At 35.6% G+C, this 18932-nt stretch overlaps 1 protein-coding gene across 7 annotated transcripts in view; it reads left to right on the top strand.

The window, feature by feature from the left end:
• The window catches only part of LOC112624823 (UDP-glucuronosyltransferase 2B18), a 35366-nt gene extending 16535 nt beyond the window's left edge, over nucleotides 1-18831 (top strand). For 5 of the 7 annotated variants that reach the window (XM_025385844.1, XM_025385839.1, XM_025385840.1 and 2 more), the window contains 4 exons: nucleotides 9338-9469; nucleotides 12989-13076; nucleotides 13915-14134; nucleotides 18297-18831. In XM_025385844.1, coding sequence (XP_025241629.1) covers nucleotides 9338-9469; nucleotides 12989-13076; nucleotides 13915-14134; nucleotides 18297-18576 — 720 coding nt within the window. In that variant the 3' untranslated portion in view covers nucleotides 18577-18831. The remainder of the gene's footprint in view (nucleotides 1-9337; nucleotides 9470-12988; nucleotides 13077-13914; nucleotides 14135-18296) is intronic. The other 2 variants (XM_025385842.1, XM_025385843.1) reach the window with 2 other exon arrangements.
• Nucleotides 18832-18932: the final 101 nt, after the last annotated feature.

Consider the following 18932-nt stretch of genomic DNA (forward strand, 5'->3'; position numbering starts at 1 on the left):
ATATTGAGATCTTCTGGATGTAAGCCAGGTGCTTTGTGTTAAGCTATACCTTCGTTTATCCAAGTGCACCTTCCTGTACACTTACCGTGTTATGACTTATCTCCTCTATATAAATATGAGAGGTGATTAGTTAAGTTAGTCCTTAAATATACTTGAGGAGGGGGATGGGCAGTGTGTGCGTGCTTTATGCCCTTATTCAATTAAGCCCTCTGCTCTTAATTTACTGCTAAATCCTCCTTAGGCTTTTAGATTTCATAAGAGCTATCGTGGAATTTTCTGGGGTAGAAAATGTAGCCCATTTCTTACCACCTCATAGGCTACACCTTGACCTAACGTTTTTATGAGTATACTTGTGCTTACTTTGTGGCCTTTACTAGGGTTTGCTGAGGATGGCGGTATATAGGCTGAGCAAGAGGTGGTGAGGTAGATCGGGGTTTATCAGTTATAGTACAGGCTCCTCTAGAGGGATGTGAAGCACTGCCAAGTCCTCTGAGTTTTAAGCTGTTGCTTGTAGCATTCTGGTGAAAAGTTTTGTTAATTTAACTATTAGGGTTTAGGGCTAAGCATAGTGGGGTATCTAATCCCAGTTTGGATCTTAGCTATTGTGTGTTCAGAAGTATTAAAGCCACTTTCATAGTTTATTTTATATCAGCTATGGTTTTTTACAATTTAGATGGAATTTAGCTTTATGGAGGTCATATCTAAAACACTCTTTATATGCCGGTCTCTATCAGCTTGGGTTAATCGTATGGCCACGGTGGCTGGCACGAAATTAACCAACTCTAATTACTATACTAGCATAGCTTAGTTAAACTTTCATTTATTGCTAAAGGTTTATCACTGCTGTTTTCCGTCGGGGTGTGGCTGAGCTAAGTGTTTTGAAGTGCATTAGTGGGTGCTTGATACTTAGTCCTTTGATTGTAGCAATTTAGAGGGTTATTTCACTGGGGTTTGGATACTTGTATGTGTAATCTTGCTAAGAGTTAATAGAAAGGCTGGGATCAAACCTGTTGTTTATGGGGTGGTGTAAGTCCGTCTAGACATTTTCAGTGTCTTGCTTTAGATAAGTTAAGCTATATAAACAGGGATTAGTTGGATTTTAGATATATATATAGAGAGAGATATATATCCTTATGAAGTACTGTCTTTGGGGTTTTGATAGTGGGAGTTGTGGGTTTAGTAGTGAATGGGTGGGTATGTAAGTTGAGTAAAATCAGGGTAAAGAAATTAAATTTGGGAGGCAGCGGAGCAAAACTGAAAAGAAAATTGTGTTAGTTGAGGGGTGACTGTTAAAGTTGTGTGCAACCAAAAGATAAAAATTTAGGCTCTGGCTAAGTTGGATTAAGGCTTTTGTTTTTGGGGTTTGGCGAAGGTATCTTTTTTCTGGGGAAGTGAAGTTGGGGATGGGGAGGAGGGTTGTGAAATGTTATTGTAGTATTTGGTGTGAAAGGCAGTTGCTAGTGTGTTTAGTTATTGTTATGTCTTACAAGCTTGGATTAATTAACACCTTGTGGTAGTTATGCAAGGCTGGAATGTGGAATGTAGGTGCGATCAACAATATTATGTATTAGGAATCAAAGACAGATCCTGCGACATACAGTGTAGGGGGGCCAGCTTTCTGCAATGGGGTCGCGTTCACACCCAAAAGATAAAATACCAAATGCATGGAGAGCTCCCATGACTAGTTAATAGGGTGATAGACCTATGATCTTTCGAGATGTCTTATTTACGGGGAACGTGTGGGTGATCTTACTTTCATGGCCCTGCGGTAAGAACCAGATGCCGGATACAGTTCACTATAGCTACCCTCAAGTGTTACGGGCCGGAGCAAGGAGAGTAGCACTCTTGTGCCAGATATTGATTTCACAGAGGATGGTGAACAAGGGACCACTAACTGAGGAGGGTATTCGTGGTGACAAGGATTTATTTGACTTAAATGTGCTATGTTCGATGAACGATCAAATGTACTATGTACTATTAAGGTTATAAAGAACTGATCAATATCCCTGGGGATAGGAGTTGACTTTGAAGGGTGGTGTTATGTTCTATAGTTAGATAAGCAGATATGGTACTTGCTTGTAAGCATGTTTTTCAAGCATTTATTGTACTTATGTATTTGTATGTGTTATGTACAGTTAAGTATTTATAGTATTATATAATATTCATGTTGGCTAGCAGTAACGCACGATATACATAGAATTACGGGGCGGATCAATACTTAAGGTGTACTTAAAGTTGATGCTCCATCAGAATACAGAGAGTAGTTTAAATTCGAATTTTAGCTTTGGGTGCTGATGGTGAAGTTAAGTGCTTTCTCTCTGAGTTGTCATGGGGAGAGGGTGTCCATCACCAGTTTACAAGACCAGTGTATTAGTTTATACTACAAGGGCAGATTCATTTGAGTAGTTTGGTTTTGGCTAAGGAAGCAAGTGGCATTAGGGTTAGGATTGTGGTGAAGTATGTTATGGATGCTATTTGTCTGATAATTGTAAATGGGTGGTTTACTGGTTGTCCTCCGACCCATGTGAGGGTTAGTAGGGTTACAATTAGGAGTCAGTATAGGAATTGGATGAGTGGGCAGAATATTATGCTTTGTTATTTAGATATATGAAGTGTGGGGATGAGTGCTAAGATAAGGATTGGTGGTAGAAGTGCTAATACTCCTCCTAGTTTGTTGGGGATGAATAGTAGAATTGCATATGTGAATAAGAAGTATCATTTGGGTTTAATATAAGGGTGAGTATGTAAGGGGTTAACCAGGGTATAGTTGTCTGGGTTGCTTAGGAAGTCAGCTGAGAATAGCACTAGGGTTATTAGAGTGAGAAAGAGGAGTATCAAGCCTAGGATATCTTTGATTGTATAGTGGGGGTGGAAGGTAATTTTGTCGGGGTAGAGGAGATTCCTGAGGAGTTGTTTGACCCTATTTAATGGAGGAATAGTAAGTGTAGGATTGTTAGGGCTGTGATAATGAAGGGTGGGATGAAGTGGAGGGTGAAGAATTGTGTGAAGGTGGGGTTGTCAATTGAATATCCACCTCAGACTCATTGGACAAAGTTGGTTCCAATATATGGAATGGCTGATAGGAGATTTTTGATTATTTTGGCACCTCAGAATGATATTTGGCCTCATGGGAGTACACAGCCTATGAAGACTGTTGCTATGGTTGTGAGTAACAGAGTAATGACAATATTTCAGATTTCTAAGAGGAGGAATGAACCGTAGTATAGGCCTCGGCCAATGTGTAGAAAAAGACAGATAAAGAATATTGAGGCGCCGTTGGCATGGAGGTGGCGGATGGTTCAGCCATAATTTACGTCTCAGGTGATATAGGCAATTGAGGAGAAGGCGGAGGAGATATCTGGCGAATAGTGTATTGCTAGGAAGAGGCCTGTGATGATCTGGAGGGTTAGGCAGGTACCGAGAAGTGAACCAAAATTCCATCACATGGAGATGTTGGATTCAGTGGGGAGATCAATGAGGGAGTGGTTGATTATTTTTATTAGTGGGTTGGATTTGCATGTTGCGGTCATTAGTGTTTTTGTAGTTAAAATACAACGATGGTTTTTCATATCATTATTCATGGTTACAGTCCATGTGGGAATGATGACATATGCTTTATTCTTGTTAAGTGCACTATTAGTTACGGGTTTTGTAGGTTTTTCTTCTAAGCCTTCTCCTATTTATGGGGGATTGGTGTTGTTAGTGGTGTGGTTGGTTGTGTTATTGTTTTGAATTACGGGGAACTTATATAGGTTTAGTGGATCTTTTTTATTTATTTGGGGGGTATAATGGTTGTTTTGGGTCATACTACGGCAATGGCTATTGAGGAGTACCCTGAGACATGGAGCTCAGGGACTTAAGTTTTGGGGAGTGCTTTGGTGGGGTTAGTAATGGAAGTGGGTTTAGTTTTATGGGCATCAGAGTATGATGGATTGGTGGTAGTTGTTAATTTTAATAACATGGGGTTTGAGTGGTTTTTGAGGGGGAAGGGTCAGGGTTGATTCGAGAGGATTCTATTGGCACGGGTGCTTTATATGATTATGGCCCTTGGTTGGTGGTGGTTATTGGTTGGACATTATTTTTAGTATGTATATTGTGATTGAGATTGCTTGGGGTAACAGACTACATGATTACAAGTAAGGCTAGGGTAAGCGGGATAAGGAAGGAGAGGAAATAGTGTTTAATTATACCTTGTTGAGTGGTGGTGACAATGGAGGCGGCAACCTGGGTTTGTAAGATTGTTTTGGGTATAGATTTTTCTAGTCAAATTAAGTCTAGTAAGATAGAAGCTAGGCTTTGGCTTATAAGCAGGTTTTGGTGGGGGGTTATGCGTTGGATTGTAGTAGGATAAAATCCTAGTATGTTGGAGAAATTGAACATGTATAGTGGAGTTTTTATTATAAGTTTGTTGGTTATGAGGCTAAGGTCTAAGGTTACTAGGAATCCTAGGGCAGTTACGTTTAGGGCTGAGAGTTTTAAGTAGAGTGGAATTGTTGTATGAGGGAGTGAAGTGGGAGAGATACTGTTAGTAATAAGGAACCCTGCGATTACGCTGCCGATTGTGAGGTGTTTAATTGGGTTTAATAGGGTAGGAATGCCTTCGTTAATGTTGATTAGGGTTGGGAAGTGGGGTTGTCCTTTTAGGGTGAGAAGGATGATTCAGGTGCTGTAGGTGCTTGTTAGGGAGGTGGCAATGAGAGTAATAGATAGGGCTCAGGTGTTGGTATGTTATGTGTTTGCAGTTTCCATGATGAGGTCTTTGGAGGAGAAGCCTGTGAGAAAAGGCATGCCTGTAAGTGCTAGATTACCAATGATTAAGGAGGTTGAGGTGAGGGGTATTGTTTTAAATAATCCTCCTATTTTTCGAATATCTTGTTCATTGTTGAGGTTACGAATAATAGATCTGGAGCTTATAAATAGTATGGCTTTGAAGAAAGCATGAGTGCAGATATGTAGGAATGCTAGGAATGGTTGATTAATGCCAATAGCAACTATTATTAGGCCTAGTTGACTTGAGGTGGAGAAGGCTGCAATTTTTTTGATATCATTTTGTGTTAGGGCACAGATTGCTGTGAATAGGGTGGTAATGGCTCCCAGGCATAGTGTGAGACTTTGAATTGTTGTGTTGCTTTCTACTAAGGGGTGAAAGTGGATGAGTAGGAAGATTCTGGCTACAACCATAGTGCTGGAGTGGAGTAGAGCTGAGACCGGGGTTGGACCTTCTATAGCAGAGGGAAGTCAGGGGTAGAGACCGAGTTGGGCTGATTTTCCTGTTGCTGCTAAGAGGAGGCCTGTTAGTGGGAGGAAATTTGAATTGGAGTCTAGGATAAGTATTTGTTGAGGGTCTCATGAGTTGTAGTGTAAGAGGAATCAGGCTAGGGTTAGGATGATGCCAGTATCGCCGATGTGGTTATATAAGATTGCTTGGATGATCGCATTGTTAGCGTCTGTTTGGGCATATCATCAGCTGATTGGAAGGAAGGATATAATTCCTACACCTTCTCATTCAATAAAGAGTTGGAAGATATTGTTGGCAGTAACTAGAATTAGTATAGTGGTGAGAAAAATGAGTAGGTATTTAAAAAATTGATTAATTTTGGGGTCTGAGTTTATGTATCATAGTGAGAATTCTCTGATGGATCAAGTGACGAATAGTGCAATTGGAGTAAACATTATGGAAAAGTAGTCTAGTTTAAAACTTAGTGACAGCTCTAGTGTTTGAATTGTTGTTCAACATCAATTTGAGATGATGGCTTCTTGCTCTAGGCATATAAATATTGTTGTAGGGAGAAGGCTGATAATGAAGGTGGATATAATAATTATTTTTACATAGTATGGGTATAGGGTTTTTTTTGCTAGGGTTGATAAAGGTAATGAGGACAGGGGAAATTAAGGAGGTCAAGGTTATTATGGTAATGGAGGTATACATGGTTATTACTTTTATTTGGAGTTGCACCAATATTTTTGGTTCCTAAGACCAATGGATAACTTTCATCCTTTAAAAGTTGAGCGAGCCATGTTGTTAAACATGGGGGCATGAATTAGCAATTTCTGCGAACTTTCTCAGTAAATAAGAAGTAGTAGGCTTCTATAGTTAGATTCATAATCTAATGTTTGGTTAAACTATATTTACAAGATAGCATAATATTAGGGTTAAGAGATAGGGGGAGGATGGGGGAAAGGTGTATAAATATTAGTGTATTTTCCTGCGTGAGGGAGGGTTTTATATTAGTAATTTATCTCTGGCCTATAGTCAGTTACTCAGAAATATCATTAATTTTGCAATTATTATTTTGTTATTATTACTAACACTACTAATTACTTAACATGTGCAAGTCACTTGAGATATCGTTCTTCATTTAATAGAACCAGATTGTTCAGTACATCAAAATTATATTATCTTGCAAAGTCATAGCTGACAGATACCTTGTGGACTTGATTAAAAGTAGACATATCAGTTTTCACAGTAAGATGAGCTAGTTGAAATTCTAAAATTCTACCACAGGTAATAAGGATCTTCACCAGTATTGCAGCTTAAAACACTTTCTCAACAATATAAATGTGTTCCTTTAACATTTGCAGACAAACTCGGTGTTCATTTGATCTTACTAAAGCATTTAAATCATTCTTCGTTGAGATCCCAGAGGTTTACATACTATAGCATAAACATACCCTATGAAAGCAGATGATTTTTGCCATATGACAAGCAACTCATTAAAGCTTCCTGTGGCAACTTGTCTCAACATCATAGCTGCCTGACAGAGAAGCACAGAGGTAATGAACAATGCATGTATAATAAAGACTAAATATTTTATACCACTTGTATCTGAATAGTGCCCTTAGTTTCAGCACCAAAAAATTCTGTCAGCATATAAGATTATATTCTTTATGAAAGAACACAATAAACTCATATATTTTAAATTAGTATCACACTTTTAAAACATGTGTACAAAGCAAGCGTTCTTTATTACATTATTAAGTAATCTCTTAAAAGACCATTTTTGTCTACATAAAACTGAGATTTTATTCCATTGTTAAAACTCAGTATCTATATTGAATGCAAATTGCATGGGCTTTATATGATAACTTTCTCAAGAGACAAAAGCTGAGGTAAGACTAATGAAAAATCTATGCCACCCTGCCCTACTCTTGAAAGATTTTCCCACTCACACTAAGGGAAACCGATAGTGTCAGTAGGAAGGGGAAGAGAGTAGGACTTGTAGAAGGACAAGAAAAAGGAGGGCTAGTAGTACAATAGTGATAATTACTACTATTAGCTGTTGTTACTAACTTGCAGAAAGATTTGAATGCAAGTCAGTGGTTGTGAAACCAGTTCTTTGTTTATTTTGTAAAATAATTGCTAATCCAGGTTGCTTTCATTTCAACGAAATATTAGATTCTCAGATAATTTCTACATAAGAGAATAAGACACTTGACAAAATGTATCAAGTGTTTTAAAAAATGAAATTTGCTATGAGTTTTATAATATATTCATGTGAAATCATACAGATAAAAAAATTAATCAAGGTGTACCTATTCAACATTATGGAAAATATGCATAAAATTAACATTGGAAGTAGTCTAACATCTTAAATGAAGGAATGATTAAAAACTTATACTATGTGCATACAATAACATTACAATAATTTTATCAATGAAATATTCAATTACACTGTCAACCACAATACAAATAAAGGGAGTTAGAAAATGATTAATGTGACAAGATGACAAGTTTTTGCAGGAGGAAAATGTATACACAATTTTCTAAATAAGTGTCACATGTGTGCATTGAGCTAAATAAATAGGACAAAAGCCATGATGAAAAAATACATTTTTCATAAATAATATCACAACATAAAAAATTTAGAAAAATTTTATTTAAAAAATTTTTTCATGCTTTTATAAAATTTCTTACATTACTTTTGTATTATTTTTATTATGTTATCACAGAAGAAGAAACAACCAGTCCATATCCGTGATGAATCTGTAGACAGAGATTAGAGTCCTTCAACACTGCATGGATAAACAGGGCTCTTGGCATCAAGCTAGTGAGGTGAAACACTGAACACCAGTTACAGTAAATATGGCTACAGTCAACTGCAATCACACACAATACCTACATGACCCAAATATTACCTGGAATAGCAGTACAATGACTCTTACGTGAAGATTAAAAATCATATTTTAAAAAACACTCTGTAATATGTGGTCTGCACAGTTAACATTTGGACTTTTTTTCTTTGTTTTGTTAAGGACCATTAGGAAAAGTTTTACCACAATGATTAAATCTCAAAGTATTTAAATTTAAATATTGGCATACATAGGAAAACACAACTCAGAATAATTCGCAATCAATTTCAGCCAAGCACATCTTCACCAGGAGTGTTACGTGGTGTGAGTGAGCTGCTCAAAAGAGAGACAAGATCTCCCCTGCAGAAAGGCCTGGTGGCTTCTTCTATTCTGGTACAAGTACTGCTTCTGAAACACAACAAAGTGATGATGAGAGTTCTTCATATGCAGTTATAAGTAGTACATCAATTTAACAGTGTGATCTCAGGTCAATAGGTCTCCACCTAAACAATAACCTGAAAATATGATCATTCAATTATGTAACTATATAGTGTACAATTCTGTATTTTAAATGAGACTCCTGGACTAATTCACAGAAATTCCAAATTACAATACCTGACTCCAGAATGTCAGTGGTTCTTAACCATCAGCTTTTATTTTTGTTTAGTTTTTCAAATACTACCAGAAAACTCTGACAAACTTTAAGTGAAGTATAAAGCATTGTAGAGAAACATAAATGTAGATATAAAATTATCCCAACTGTGAGTAGCTTATCCTCAGAGCTCATAGTGAGGGGAGTAAACACTAATGGCTTCCAACTAAAAGAATCCTACAGAAAACCTGCCTGAAATCAACACAAGTGATTTAGTAGAACAACAATATAGAATTAAAGCTGAGTGGTGCCACTTTCCAAGAACCTATATTAGTAATTTTAGTATTGTAAGAGAAGAGTCTGGGTATAATATTTTTAACATTATCTCCCTGACTACAACGTAATAGCTCCATTTCTTTTCTCCCTTACACACACGCACATAAATACATACACATATACACATATTTACACAAATATCCTTAACAGAGTCCACTTATCTCACATTATATATCTAATTGCAAAAAACCTGAGTGATTGAGTCATTTAGAAAATATTATTTACTCCAATAATTCCTCAAAATACCTGATTTTCTCTCTTTAGTAATTTGTCCCAATTCTTTCAGTAGTGCCGCTCTGCTGATATTCTTTTGTGATGAAACAAATTCTTTTTTCACAGGAAATGGAAGAGTTTGTACAGAGCTCTGGAGAAAATGGTGTTGTGGTGTTTTCTCTGGGGTCAATGGTCACTAACATGAAAGAAGAAAGGGCCAACGTAATTGCATCAGCCCTTGCCCAGATCCCACAAAAGGTAAGATGAAGTGTCTTACTGGTGTGGAAAACTACTGAAAGAGCCTGCTAAAGATTGTAAGTAATCCAATTATAGAAACTTCTGACAAATGTGAAGTTGACCAAAAGTTGAAAAATGAGAACAAGGATAATCCTGGAGAGACTGTGATAAGTTTGAAAATTGTAGTTGCATTTTAAAAAATGGTTTTAAGTATGAACATTCTCCTATGTAAATATGCTGACAATAAATTGTATGGAGAAAGGCATTTAAAAAGTGTTTGGAGACTTTTCAGCTCATGTCCCATAAAATTTTGAATTGTGTATGTGATCTACATGAAAAGAATATTAAAGAGTAGACTGAACACTTTATAGCCGAATATAGCCTTAAATGTGCTTGTGTAGCATCCACCGACAGAAGTCATAGTTGTGCCTCAGACTTAGAGGTTGCATGTGGCCCTGGGGGAGTTTCTACCCTTGGTATGGATGAGTGGTTTCTATTAGCATCAGTGGGAACTCACTACTCCATATGTATCCACCAAAGGCAACTTGAGACCCACAATTATTTTTAATTTCTGATATTGACACTCATATATACAGCTGAATTTAACTCAATATATTTCAGGTAAGTGAAAATTGTGCTTAATGTAGTCTTTAGAATGACTTTCAGGTGTTTTCATAAAAAATGTATATCCAGAACTGTGTCCTTGTAGAAATACAAGTAAGACTTATGATCATTTTCTTCAGAACAGTTTTCCTAATCTCAGCAGTATCCAATGAGTGAAGAACACTTGACTGACTCTTGAACCACCTCTATAACTTATTGCACTCTGGAAGCTCTTGGTGAATGTTTACAATTATGGGATGTAGTATTTCTATTTGCACTTTAAGTCAAGTGCTTATATAAAATACCTGACAACAAATGGAGAAGATTGGCTCTGTTAGTAATTATGCGGTATATACTCTGTTTAAAGATCTGTGGTAGTATAACATGATCGAATGTTATTAATTTAGGAAGAATAACTGCCACATGTGGGGAGTAGGGGAGTAAGGAAAATGAATTCCAATCCTGTGATTAAATGTGTAAACTGTAGGCCAGGCACGGTAGTTCACGCCTGTAATCCCAGCACTTTGGGAGGCCAAGGCAGGTGGATCACGAGGTCAGGAGTTTGAGACCAGCTTGGCCAATGTGGTGAAACCCCATTTCTACCAAAGATACAAAAAATTACCCAGGCATGTTGCCATGCACCTGTGATCGCAGCTACTTGGGAGGCTGGGGCAGGAGAATCACTGTAAGAGGTGAATCTGAGTAATGTTCGGGGTACTATTCAGAGAAAGAACAGCCTAGGCTGACAGACAACTTGTCCAAGTATCCACACAGCCAGATAGATTTAGAGAAAGAGAAAAAGCAGCCAGCCCTGCTGGACTGCACCCAGCCAATGTCTGAAGGAGGAAGATGAAAGAGAAAGGGTGGAGATGGATCCTGCGCTGAAGGTGGACGCTGCGCAGTATAAAATGTGTCCGGACAAGGACTCTGCACTATCAGATTAACAACCCCTCTCAATGGAGGAAGCAGAAGGAAATATAGAAAGGGGTCAAACAAAAGGAAGCCAGGCACAGAAACAAGTTCAGATGCCCACTCTATAAAACATAGTAGAAATTTATTTTCTTCTATATAGAATAAGCCAGTGACCTTTGTGTATTTATCAATTACCTTTTAATTTCCTGCCTGATAAAGCTTTCTGTAATGACCTCTTCCAACCTTTTGCTGAAACCTGAGTTACTTTAACACTGATGTAGCAAATAAAAGTTAAACACTGTAAATTATTGTTCAGTTTATGAGGATTGCTTGGGAGTTTCAAAATTAGTAACTTAAACATAAAATGTCTTGGCTATAGCAAAACATATTAATCACTATTGTCAAAGCTTTGTAGCACGTTGTCTCGGTGTTAATAATCAGTTGACCAAATTCAGCAAACTACAGTTTTGAGTTTATTCAACAGCTGTATTTTTATTCATGATACCAACAGGTTCCTCATTTCTATGCCAAAAAGTATCCAAAGTTAGAAACACTGATAATACTCTGAATTTGTGTCAAAAATGGTCACTTGAAATTTATTTTGGAAGTAGTGCTTGATAATTTATAATTCCAATGAAGTTATGCATACTACCCTTGCAGCATTAATCTCTTTCTTATAAGTAGCTTATTTATATTCTTGCTATATTGTCAATCAAAGGACAACGGGCTCTAACCTACACACAAGTAGGTACATGTGAACTACTTGTCAAATTACTCAAAAAGAAATGATTACATTAAAAGTAAATTTGGAAGATGAAAACTAGTATAAAATACATAAAAGAAAAGAAGCACTCAGGTCATTATGAAATTGTTAGTGTTTTACACTAGAATTAAAATGAATAGTAAAAATTTCTTATACATTTCTTAGAATATTTTTATTTTTTAAAAAATTAATTTTATTTTTAACTTTTATTTTAAGTTCAAGGGTACACGTACAGTTTTCTTACATAGGTAAACTTGCGTCCTGGAGGTTTATTGTACTGATCATTTCATCACCCAGATATTAAGGCTAATATCAGTTAATTATTTTTCCTGATCCTCGTTCTCCTCCCAACCTCCACCCTCCACCCTCCAATACACAGCAGTGTATGTTGTTCCTATCTATGTGTCCACATGTTGTCATCTTTCACCTTCCACTTATAAGTGAGGATATGCCATATTTTTATTTCCATTCCTTTGTTAGTTTGCTAAGGATAGTGGTCTCCAGTTCCATCCATATCCCTGCAAAATACATAATTTTGTTCTTTTTTTATGGCTGCATGATATTCAGTAGTGTATATGTACCATATTTTCTTTATTCAGCCCATAATCAATGGGCATTTAGGGTGATTCCATGTCCTTCCTATTGTGAATAGTACTGCAATTACTATACTTGTGCATGGGTCATTATGAAAGAACAATTTTCAGTCCTTTGGCTGTACACCCAGTAATGGGATTGCTGGGTTTCATGGTATTTTTGCCTCTGGGTTTTTGAAGAATCGCCACTGTCTTCCACAATGTTTGAACTAACTTACATTCCAACCAACAGAGTATAAGCAAGCCTTTTCTATACAACCTCGCCCACATCGTGATGTTCTGACTGGTGTGAGATGCTGTCTCATCATGGTTTTGATTCGCATTTCTCTAATGATCTGTGATGTTAAGCTTTTTTTTCTTTTTTCATATGATGACTGGCTGCACGTAGGTTTTCTTTTACAAAGTGTAACAATTTTTTAAATACTTGAACTTTTCATTGATAATCCGATTTTTTCTAAGGTACTATTTTGGAAAATCATTATTTCCTTACGTGCCTAACTAATTATGAAAGTTGAGAAAATTAAATGTGAGTATTCTGTTTACATCAGTCTTTGAGTAGTTCTGATTTACTAACATCCCTTGATCTCATTCCTACTCTTTTTACAGTTCGAACGTTCTATAACTTTTGAATTCCACTCATGGAATAAGATATTTTCTTCACTGTAACAGGTTCTGTGGAGATTTGATGGGAAAAATCCAGATACCTTAGGTCTCAATACTCGGCTCTATAAGTGGATACCCCAGAATGACCTTCTAGGTAAGACTCGGGTGAACAAATACTGGATATATTAGTAACAGTACATTAGAGTGTTAATAGTTAATCATGAAACAAGCTTTTTGAGTATTTGTTTAGGAAAAACAAAATGTAACTTCTTTATATTTATTTACCAGTTCTAGGGGAAAAAGAATACGCTATAATTATTGGCATTTTATGATATACACTCATATTCTTTATGGTCAGAATCAGCGAAAATCTTTATTTCAGGTGTTAATATATCTCACAGAATTTTTCAATAACTTCCTGAGGTATCTCTCTGTCTCCTATTTCTACAACTTTACACCTGTTGTTTCCTCTCTTGCAGGGTGATTTCAAATGCCACCAAAAATAATAGCTCTTCTATTACCAGTGATTCTGTATTTTCTGAAGGATTAAATTGTTAATCTTAATCATAAAGTGATGATAGGTCATGATGAAGTGTGACCTGTCCTTCCTCAATCCTAGCACCACCACCAACCCACTACCTGCTGCCTTGCACACCCCACCTATCACACTCTGTGACTGCACTTAAAATAGCAGTTCACATCATGCCCATCTCTTTGCTGTCTTCTTTACTGCACATTTTAAAAATCTAGATCGCACTTTTTCATTAGTCCAACTGGAACTCTTGTATTGTTTTGCAGTCTGAAGTCACACACACCATGCAGCCTTCACTTACATACCCAGCACAAGTACGTGTCTTTTTCTCTGAAGTCTGAAAAGTAATAGCAGATTAGTTCAATGTGTTATTTAGAAAACACTGTCAGTTTCAGAGCCTTTCATTGTGTGTCTCATTTTATTCCTATGAATAATTTTTCTAAAATTCATGCAATCCTAGGTCATCCAAAAACCAGAGCTTTTATAACTCACGGTGGATCCAATGGCATCTACGAGGCAATCTACCATGGGGTCCCTATGGTGGGCATTCCATTGTTTGCCGATCAACCTGATAACATTGCTCACATGAAGGCCAAAGGAGCAGCTGTTAGATTGGACTTTGACACAATGTCGAGTACAGACTTGGCGAATGCCCTGAAGACAGTAATTAATGATCCTTTGTGAGTAGAACAATATTTTTCACTAGGTGGTATTTATAGATAGCTTCTCTTGTCAATAGTGAGTGTGAGCTTCATCCTTTTTATAAGAGAGTAATTCTGAAAGAATTTAAATGATTTAACCAATCTGAAATCTGTTTTTATTTTGCATCAGTTATTTAAAAATTGTATTTGAGACCCATACATCTAATGAATAGCCAGTGAAACAATTTTCTACACAAAAATACTTTTAAAATGATATACAGAATATAAAAAATACATTTCTTAAAACTTTGACATAATGAATCCATAGTAGAAAGGAAGAATAATTTAAATAATATAATAAATATTTTAATTCGATATCTAAAATGCCTCAGAACATGACTATTTTCCCACTGAAATATTAACTTTTATTATCATCATTATTGTAATGGACTTGAAAATGAGATTTAATTTTGATACCATAAAATCCTCCTGTTTATGATATAAAATCCAAATATATTTACTAGGTTTACAGAGCTGTGAAGCCATTGCTATCACATAATTTTAGAATATTTATATCAGCACAAATACTGCAATGACACAGAAGTCACTTCCTCTGACCGCTTAGCCCCAGTCTAACATTAATTTATTTTCTTTCTCTAGAGATTATTCTCTCTAGAGAAATTTCATATAAATGGAATCATACAGTTTAGGGTGCTATGTAAATGACATTTCACTTAGATTAATTTTTTGTTGTTTTTTATGCTGTTAGTTTTATTCATGTTGTTGTATGTTTTAATACTTCATTTCTTTTTACAGCAGTTTAATATTTTTCAGTAAGGATATGTCATATTTTAGTTGTTAACTTCTCAGTTCATTGGCCTTTTGATTGTTTCCAATTGTGGTTACTAGGAATATTGCTACACAAGTTTTTGCATAAACCTGTTTTCCTTTCTTTTGGGTTGATACTACAAGTGGAATTGCTGGCTCATGTGGGAACTGTATGTTTATGAAGAACTGCTAAACTGTCTTCCAAAGTACTTGTTTCATTCATCACTACCACCAGCAGTACAACACGGTTACAATTCCTCCATATTTTTGCCAAACCTGTAATTATCTGTCTTTTTGTTACAGCCTTCTTAGTGGGTGTAAAATAATCTCTGGTCTCAGATTGCATTTGCATTATGGCTAAAGATGTTGAGAATCTTTATATGTGCTTACTGATCATTCATATATCTTCTTTGAAAACATGTCTACTGCAATCCTTGGAACATTTTTAAACTTTGTTATTTGTCTTATTATTAAGTTTTAAGAACTATTTATATATTATGGGTCATGTCAGATATATAATTTTTAAATATTTTGTCCTATTCTGGGTACACTAAATTTTCCTTTTTGATGATGGTCTTTGAAGCACAAAAAATATAATTTTAAGTTAAATTTTTAGTAATTGATTTTTTCACACCCAAAGATATCAACATGCAAAATTCCTTGCCGAGTAGAGCTACCATCAATTCAGCATTTATAACTACTATCAATAATGCTTTTATGTAAGGAGGGTATCATTTAAAGGAATACTTTAAAAATACTTTATCACAAAAAAAGAAGATTAATGAATGATAAAAATACCTTTAAAGAAGATGGGAAATAATTGAAAAGAAACACAAACCAGCTTGGACAAATAGAAAAAAAATATATAAAGCAAACTAGTAGATTTAAAAGTGATTATACAAATAGTTTCACTCAACCTAAACAGACTTAAAAAAAGAGCAAATAGTGAGTAAAGACATAAAATATTTGAAGAACACCATTAATGAATGGAATCTTATAATGTAAATGATGCACACACATGCACATATGTACATACACAATATACATGTATGTATTATATATATCAACTGGAAGACACATTTTCTTAGAGGATGTCGAATAGTTATTTGAAGTGATATGTGGTGGGCAATAACTCAAGACTTAGTAAATATAATAAGGTTCAATGTCATAGAAACTGTATGATTCAGTCATAGTGGAAGTAAGGGAAGTTATAAAAACTATAACTAACATATCTTTGTATTTTAGAGATCAAGAAAACAAACTTCAAAAAATTTTAGAGTCAAGAAGTGAATCACAATTATGCATCCAGTTTCATCTCAGCAATTCTACTCTCAATTATATACCCAAGAGATATGTATAAATATATAAATATAATACCATCTAGAAGAATGTTTATGACAGAATTATCAATAGTGTCTAAAAATTGGTAGCAACCCAAATATGTATTAATCATAAAATAAAGGTGTAGTCTGTGCTTTATCAATCAACAAAATACTACACAGCAATGGAATTACCCAACAACTGCTACATTAAAAAAAGACACTAATGAATACATACTATATAATTCAATTACATAAACAAGGAAAAATAATGTATGCTATTCGAAGTCAGGCTAATACTTAATTGGAGGACAAAAGTAGTGACTAAATGGTTCAGAAAAAGAGAGTGATTCTAGACAGGTTGTGATATCCTATACCATGATCTGAAGAGTAGGTAAATAGATATCTTCACCTCTAAATAATGTTCAAGATGATCTTACATTTTTGAACTCTTCACTTAGTGTACGTACATTTATCTTTTGTATTTAATATTTAAATGTTTATTTTATGAGATATATAATGCATTTTAAAATTCTAGGAATCAAATAGCAAAATAAGCACAGAAAATAGAGAAAATCCTAGAGTTTCCATGATAATGTGGTCAGTAAAAGCCTCTCTTAGAAGTAACATTAGAAGGAAGCCATAGAAAGGGAGAGAAGCATGCCTTGGGTTGTAGCAAGAGAGAATACTCCAAGAGCAGGAGAGAGGGAAAAAAATGTGTAAGGTGCTAAGAACACCTTTAGGAGCTTAAAGAAAAATAGAAGGCCAATCTAGAAGACAGTGTTCAGGGAAAAGTGTTAGAAAAAGAACTTGCCAGTGTCTAATAATGTAGGGTTCTGTAGACCAAATAACAGAGTTGGATTTTATTCTCTAAATAATGAGAAGCCAGGCCAAAGTCTTAATCAGGGGAGTGCTATAAACTGACTTTAATTGCAAAAAATCAATCTGGCTACAGGGTGGGAAACAGTAGGAGACAAAAGAGTAATGTAGAAGCAAAGTGGCTAGCTATGAGGCATGTCACTCACCATGACACAATTACTTTTTAGGAACTTAGAGATGATAATTCTCATATTGCACTTTCACGATCTTTCTTACAGCACTTAAAATGGTTCATGATGTTGAGCACGTTCTCACATGTCTGTTTGAGAACTAACAGTGTAATTGGAATGTGTTCATAATACAAAGGATAAATGCTTAAGGGATGAATATCCTATTTTCCATGATGTGATTATTTCACATTGTATCAAAACAACTCATATACCCCATAAATATATACACTTAATATGTACCCACAAAAACTTAAAATTAAACAATTAAAGGCAAATTAAAATGCCTCATATTTTCTCTGCTTCAAAAAATTAACTTTCTCACCTAACATTCAATTTCTACTTTAAAAATATTTGTCAATGAGAAAAATCAAATTTAAAAGCCAAACTTTCTATGATGACTCAAATAAAAATACACAAATTCTATGTCAATTCTGTGACATTTACTTTGAATTATTTGGAACTTTAAAAGCCTTTCATAAACTTGATATGCACAGACACATTAACTTACTTTCAGTGTTAGTAAGGGAGGAGACCACTCCTCATATTGTCTTATGCCGAACTTCTGCCTACTAAGAAAGAAGAAGTAAAAACTAAAGGCAGAAATGAAATCCACAAGCAAACAGCCTGGTGCCACACCCTGGGCCTGGTAGTTAAAGATCGACCCCTGACCTAACTGGTTATGTTATCTATAGATTCCAGACATTTTACGGAAAAGCATTGTAAAAATCCCTGTCCTCTTCTGTTCCGTCTGATTACCGGTGCATGCAGCCCCCAGTCATGTACCCACTGCTTGCTCAGTTGATCATGACCCTCTCACATGGACCCCTGTAGAGTTGTGAGTCCTTAGAAGGGACAGGAATTGCTCACTTGGAGAGCTCAGCTCTTGAGACAGGAGTCTTGCTGATGCTCCCTAATGAATAAACCCCTTCCTTCAACTCGGTGTCTGAGGGGTTTTGTAAACGTCTGTTCCTGCTGCATTGGTGTATTTTTTTTTTTATCCTTCAGATATAAAGAGAATGTTATGAAATTATCAAGAATTCAACATGATCAACCAGTGAAGCCCCTGGATCGAGCAGTCTTCTGGATTGAATTTGTCATGCGACACAAAGGAGCTAAGCACCTTCGGGTTGCAGCCCATGACCTCACCTGGCTCCAGTACCACTCTTTGGATGTGATTGGGTTCCTGCTGGCCTGTGTGGCTACTGTGATATTTATCATCATGAAATGTTGTCTGTTTTGTTTCTGGAAGTTTGCTAGAAAAGGAAAGAAGGGAAAAAGTGATTAGTTATATCTGAGATTTGAAGCTGGAAAACCTGATAGATGAGACTACTTCAGTTTATTCCAGCAAGAAAGGTTATGATACAAGATTTCTTTCTTCCTGTGACCAAAAGAAAAATAAAGAATAAAAATAAAAATCTTTTCAAAATTTACTTTGTCAAATAAAAATTTATTTTTCAGAGATTTACCACCCAGTTAATGGTTAGAAATATTTTGTGGAAATGAAGAAAACACTTGGGAAAATAAAAAATAATATAAATCCATATGAGTTTGTATTGAAATTTGTTGAACTTATATTGAAATTTGTGTTCTAATTCACAGTTTACACAAGAAAATTTTTACTCAGCTTAACTATATTTCACA

The sequence above is a fragment of the Theropithecus gelada genome, chromosome 5, assembly GCF_003255815.1.
Source record: "Theropithecus gelada isolate Dixy chromosome 5, Tgel_1.0, whole genome shotgun sequence".
Classification (NCBI taxonomy): domain Eukaryota; kingdom Metazoa; phylum Chordata; class Mammalia; order Primates; family Cercopithecidae; genus Theropithecus; species Theropithecus gelada.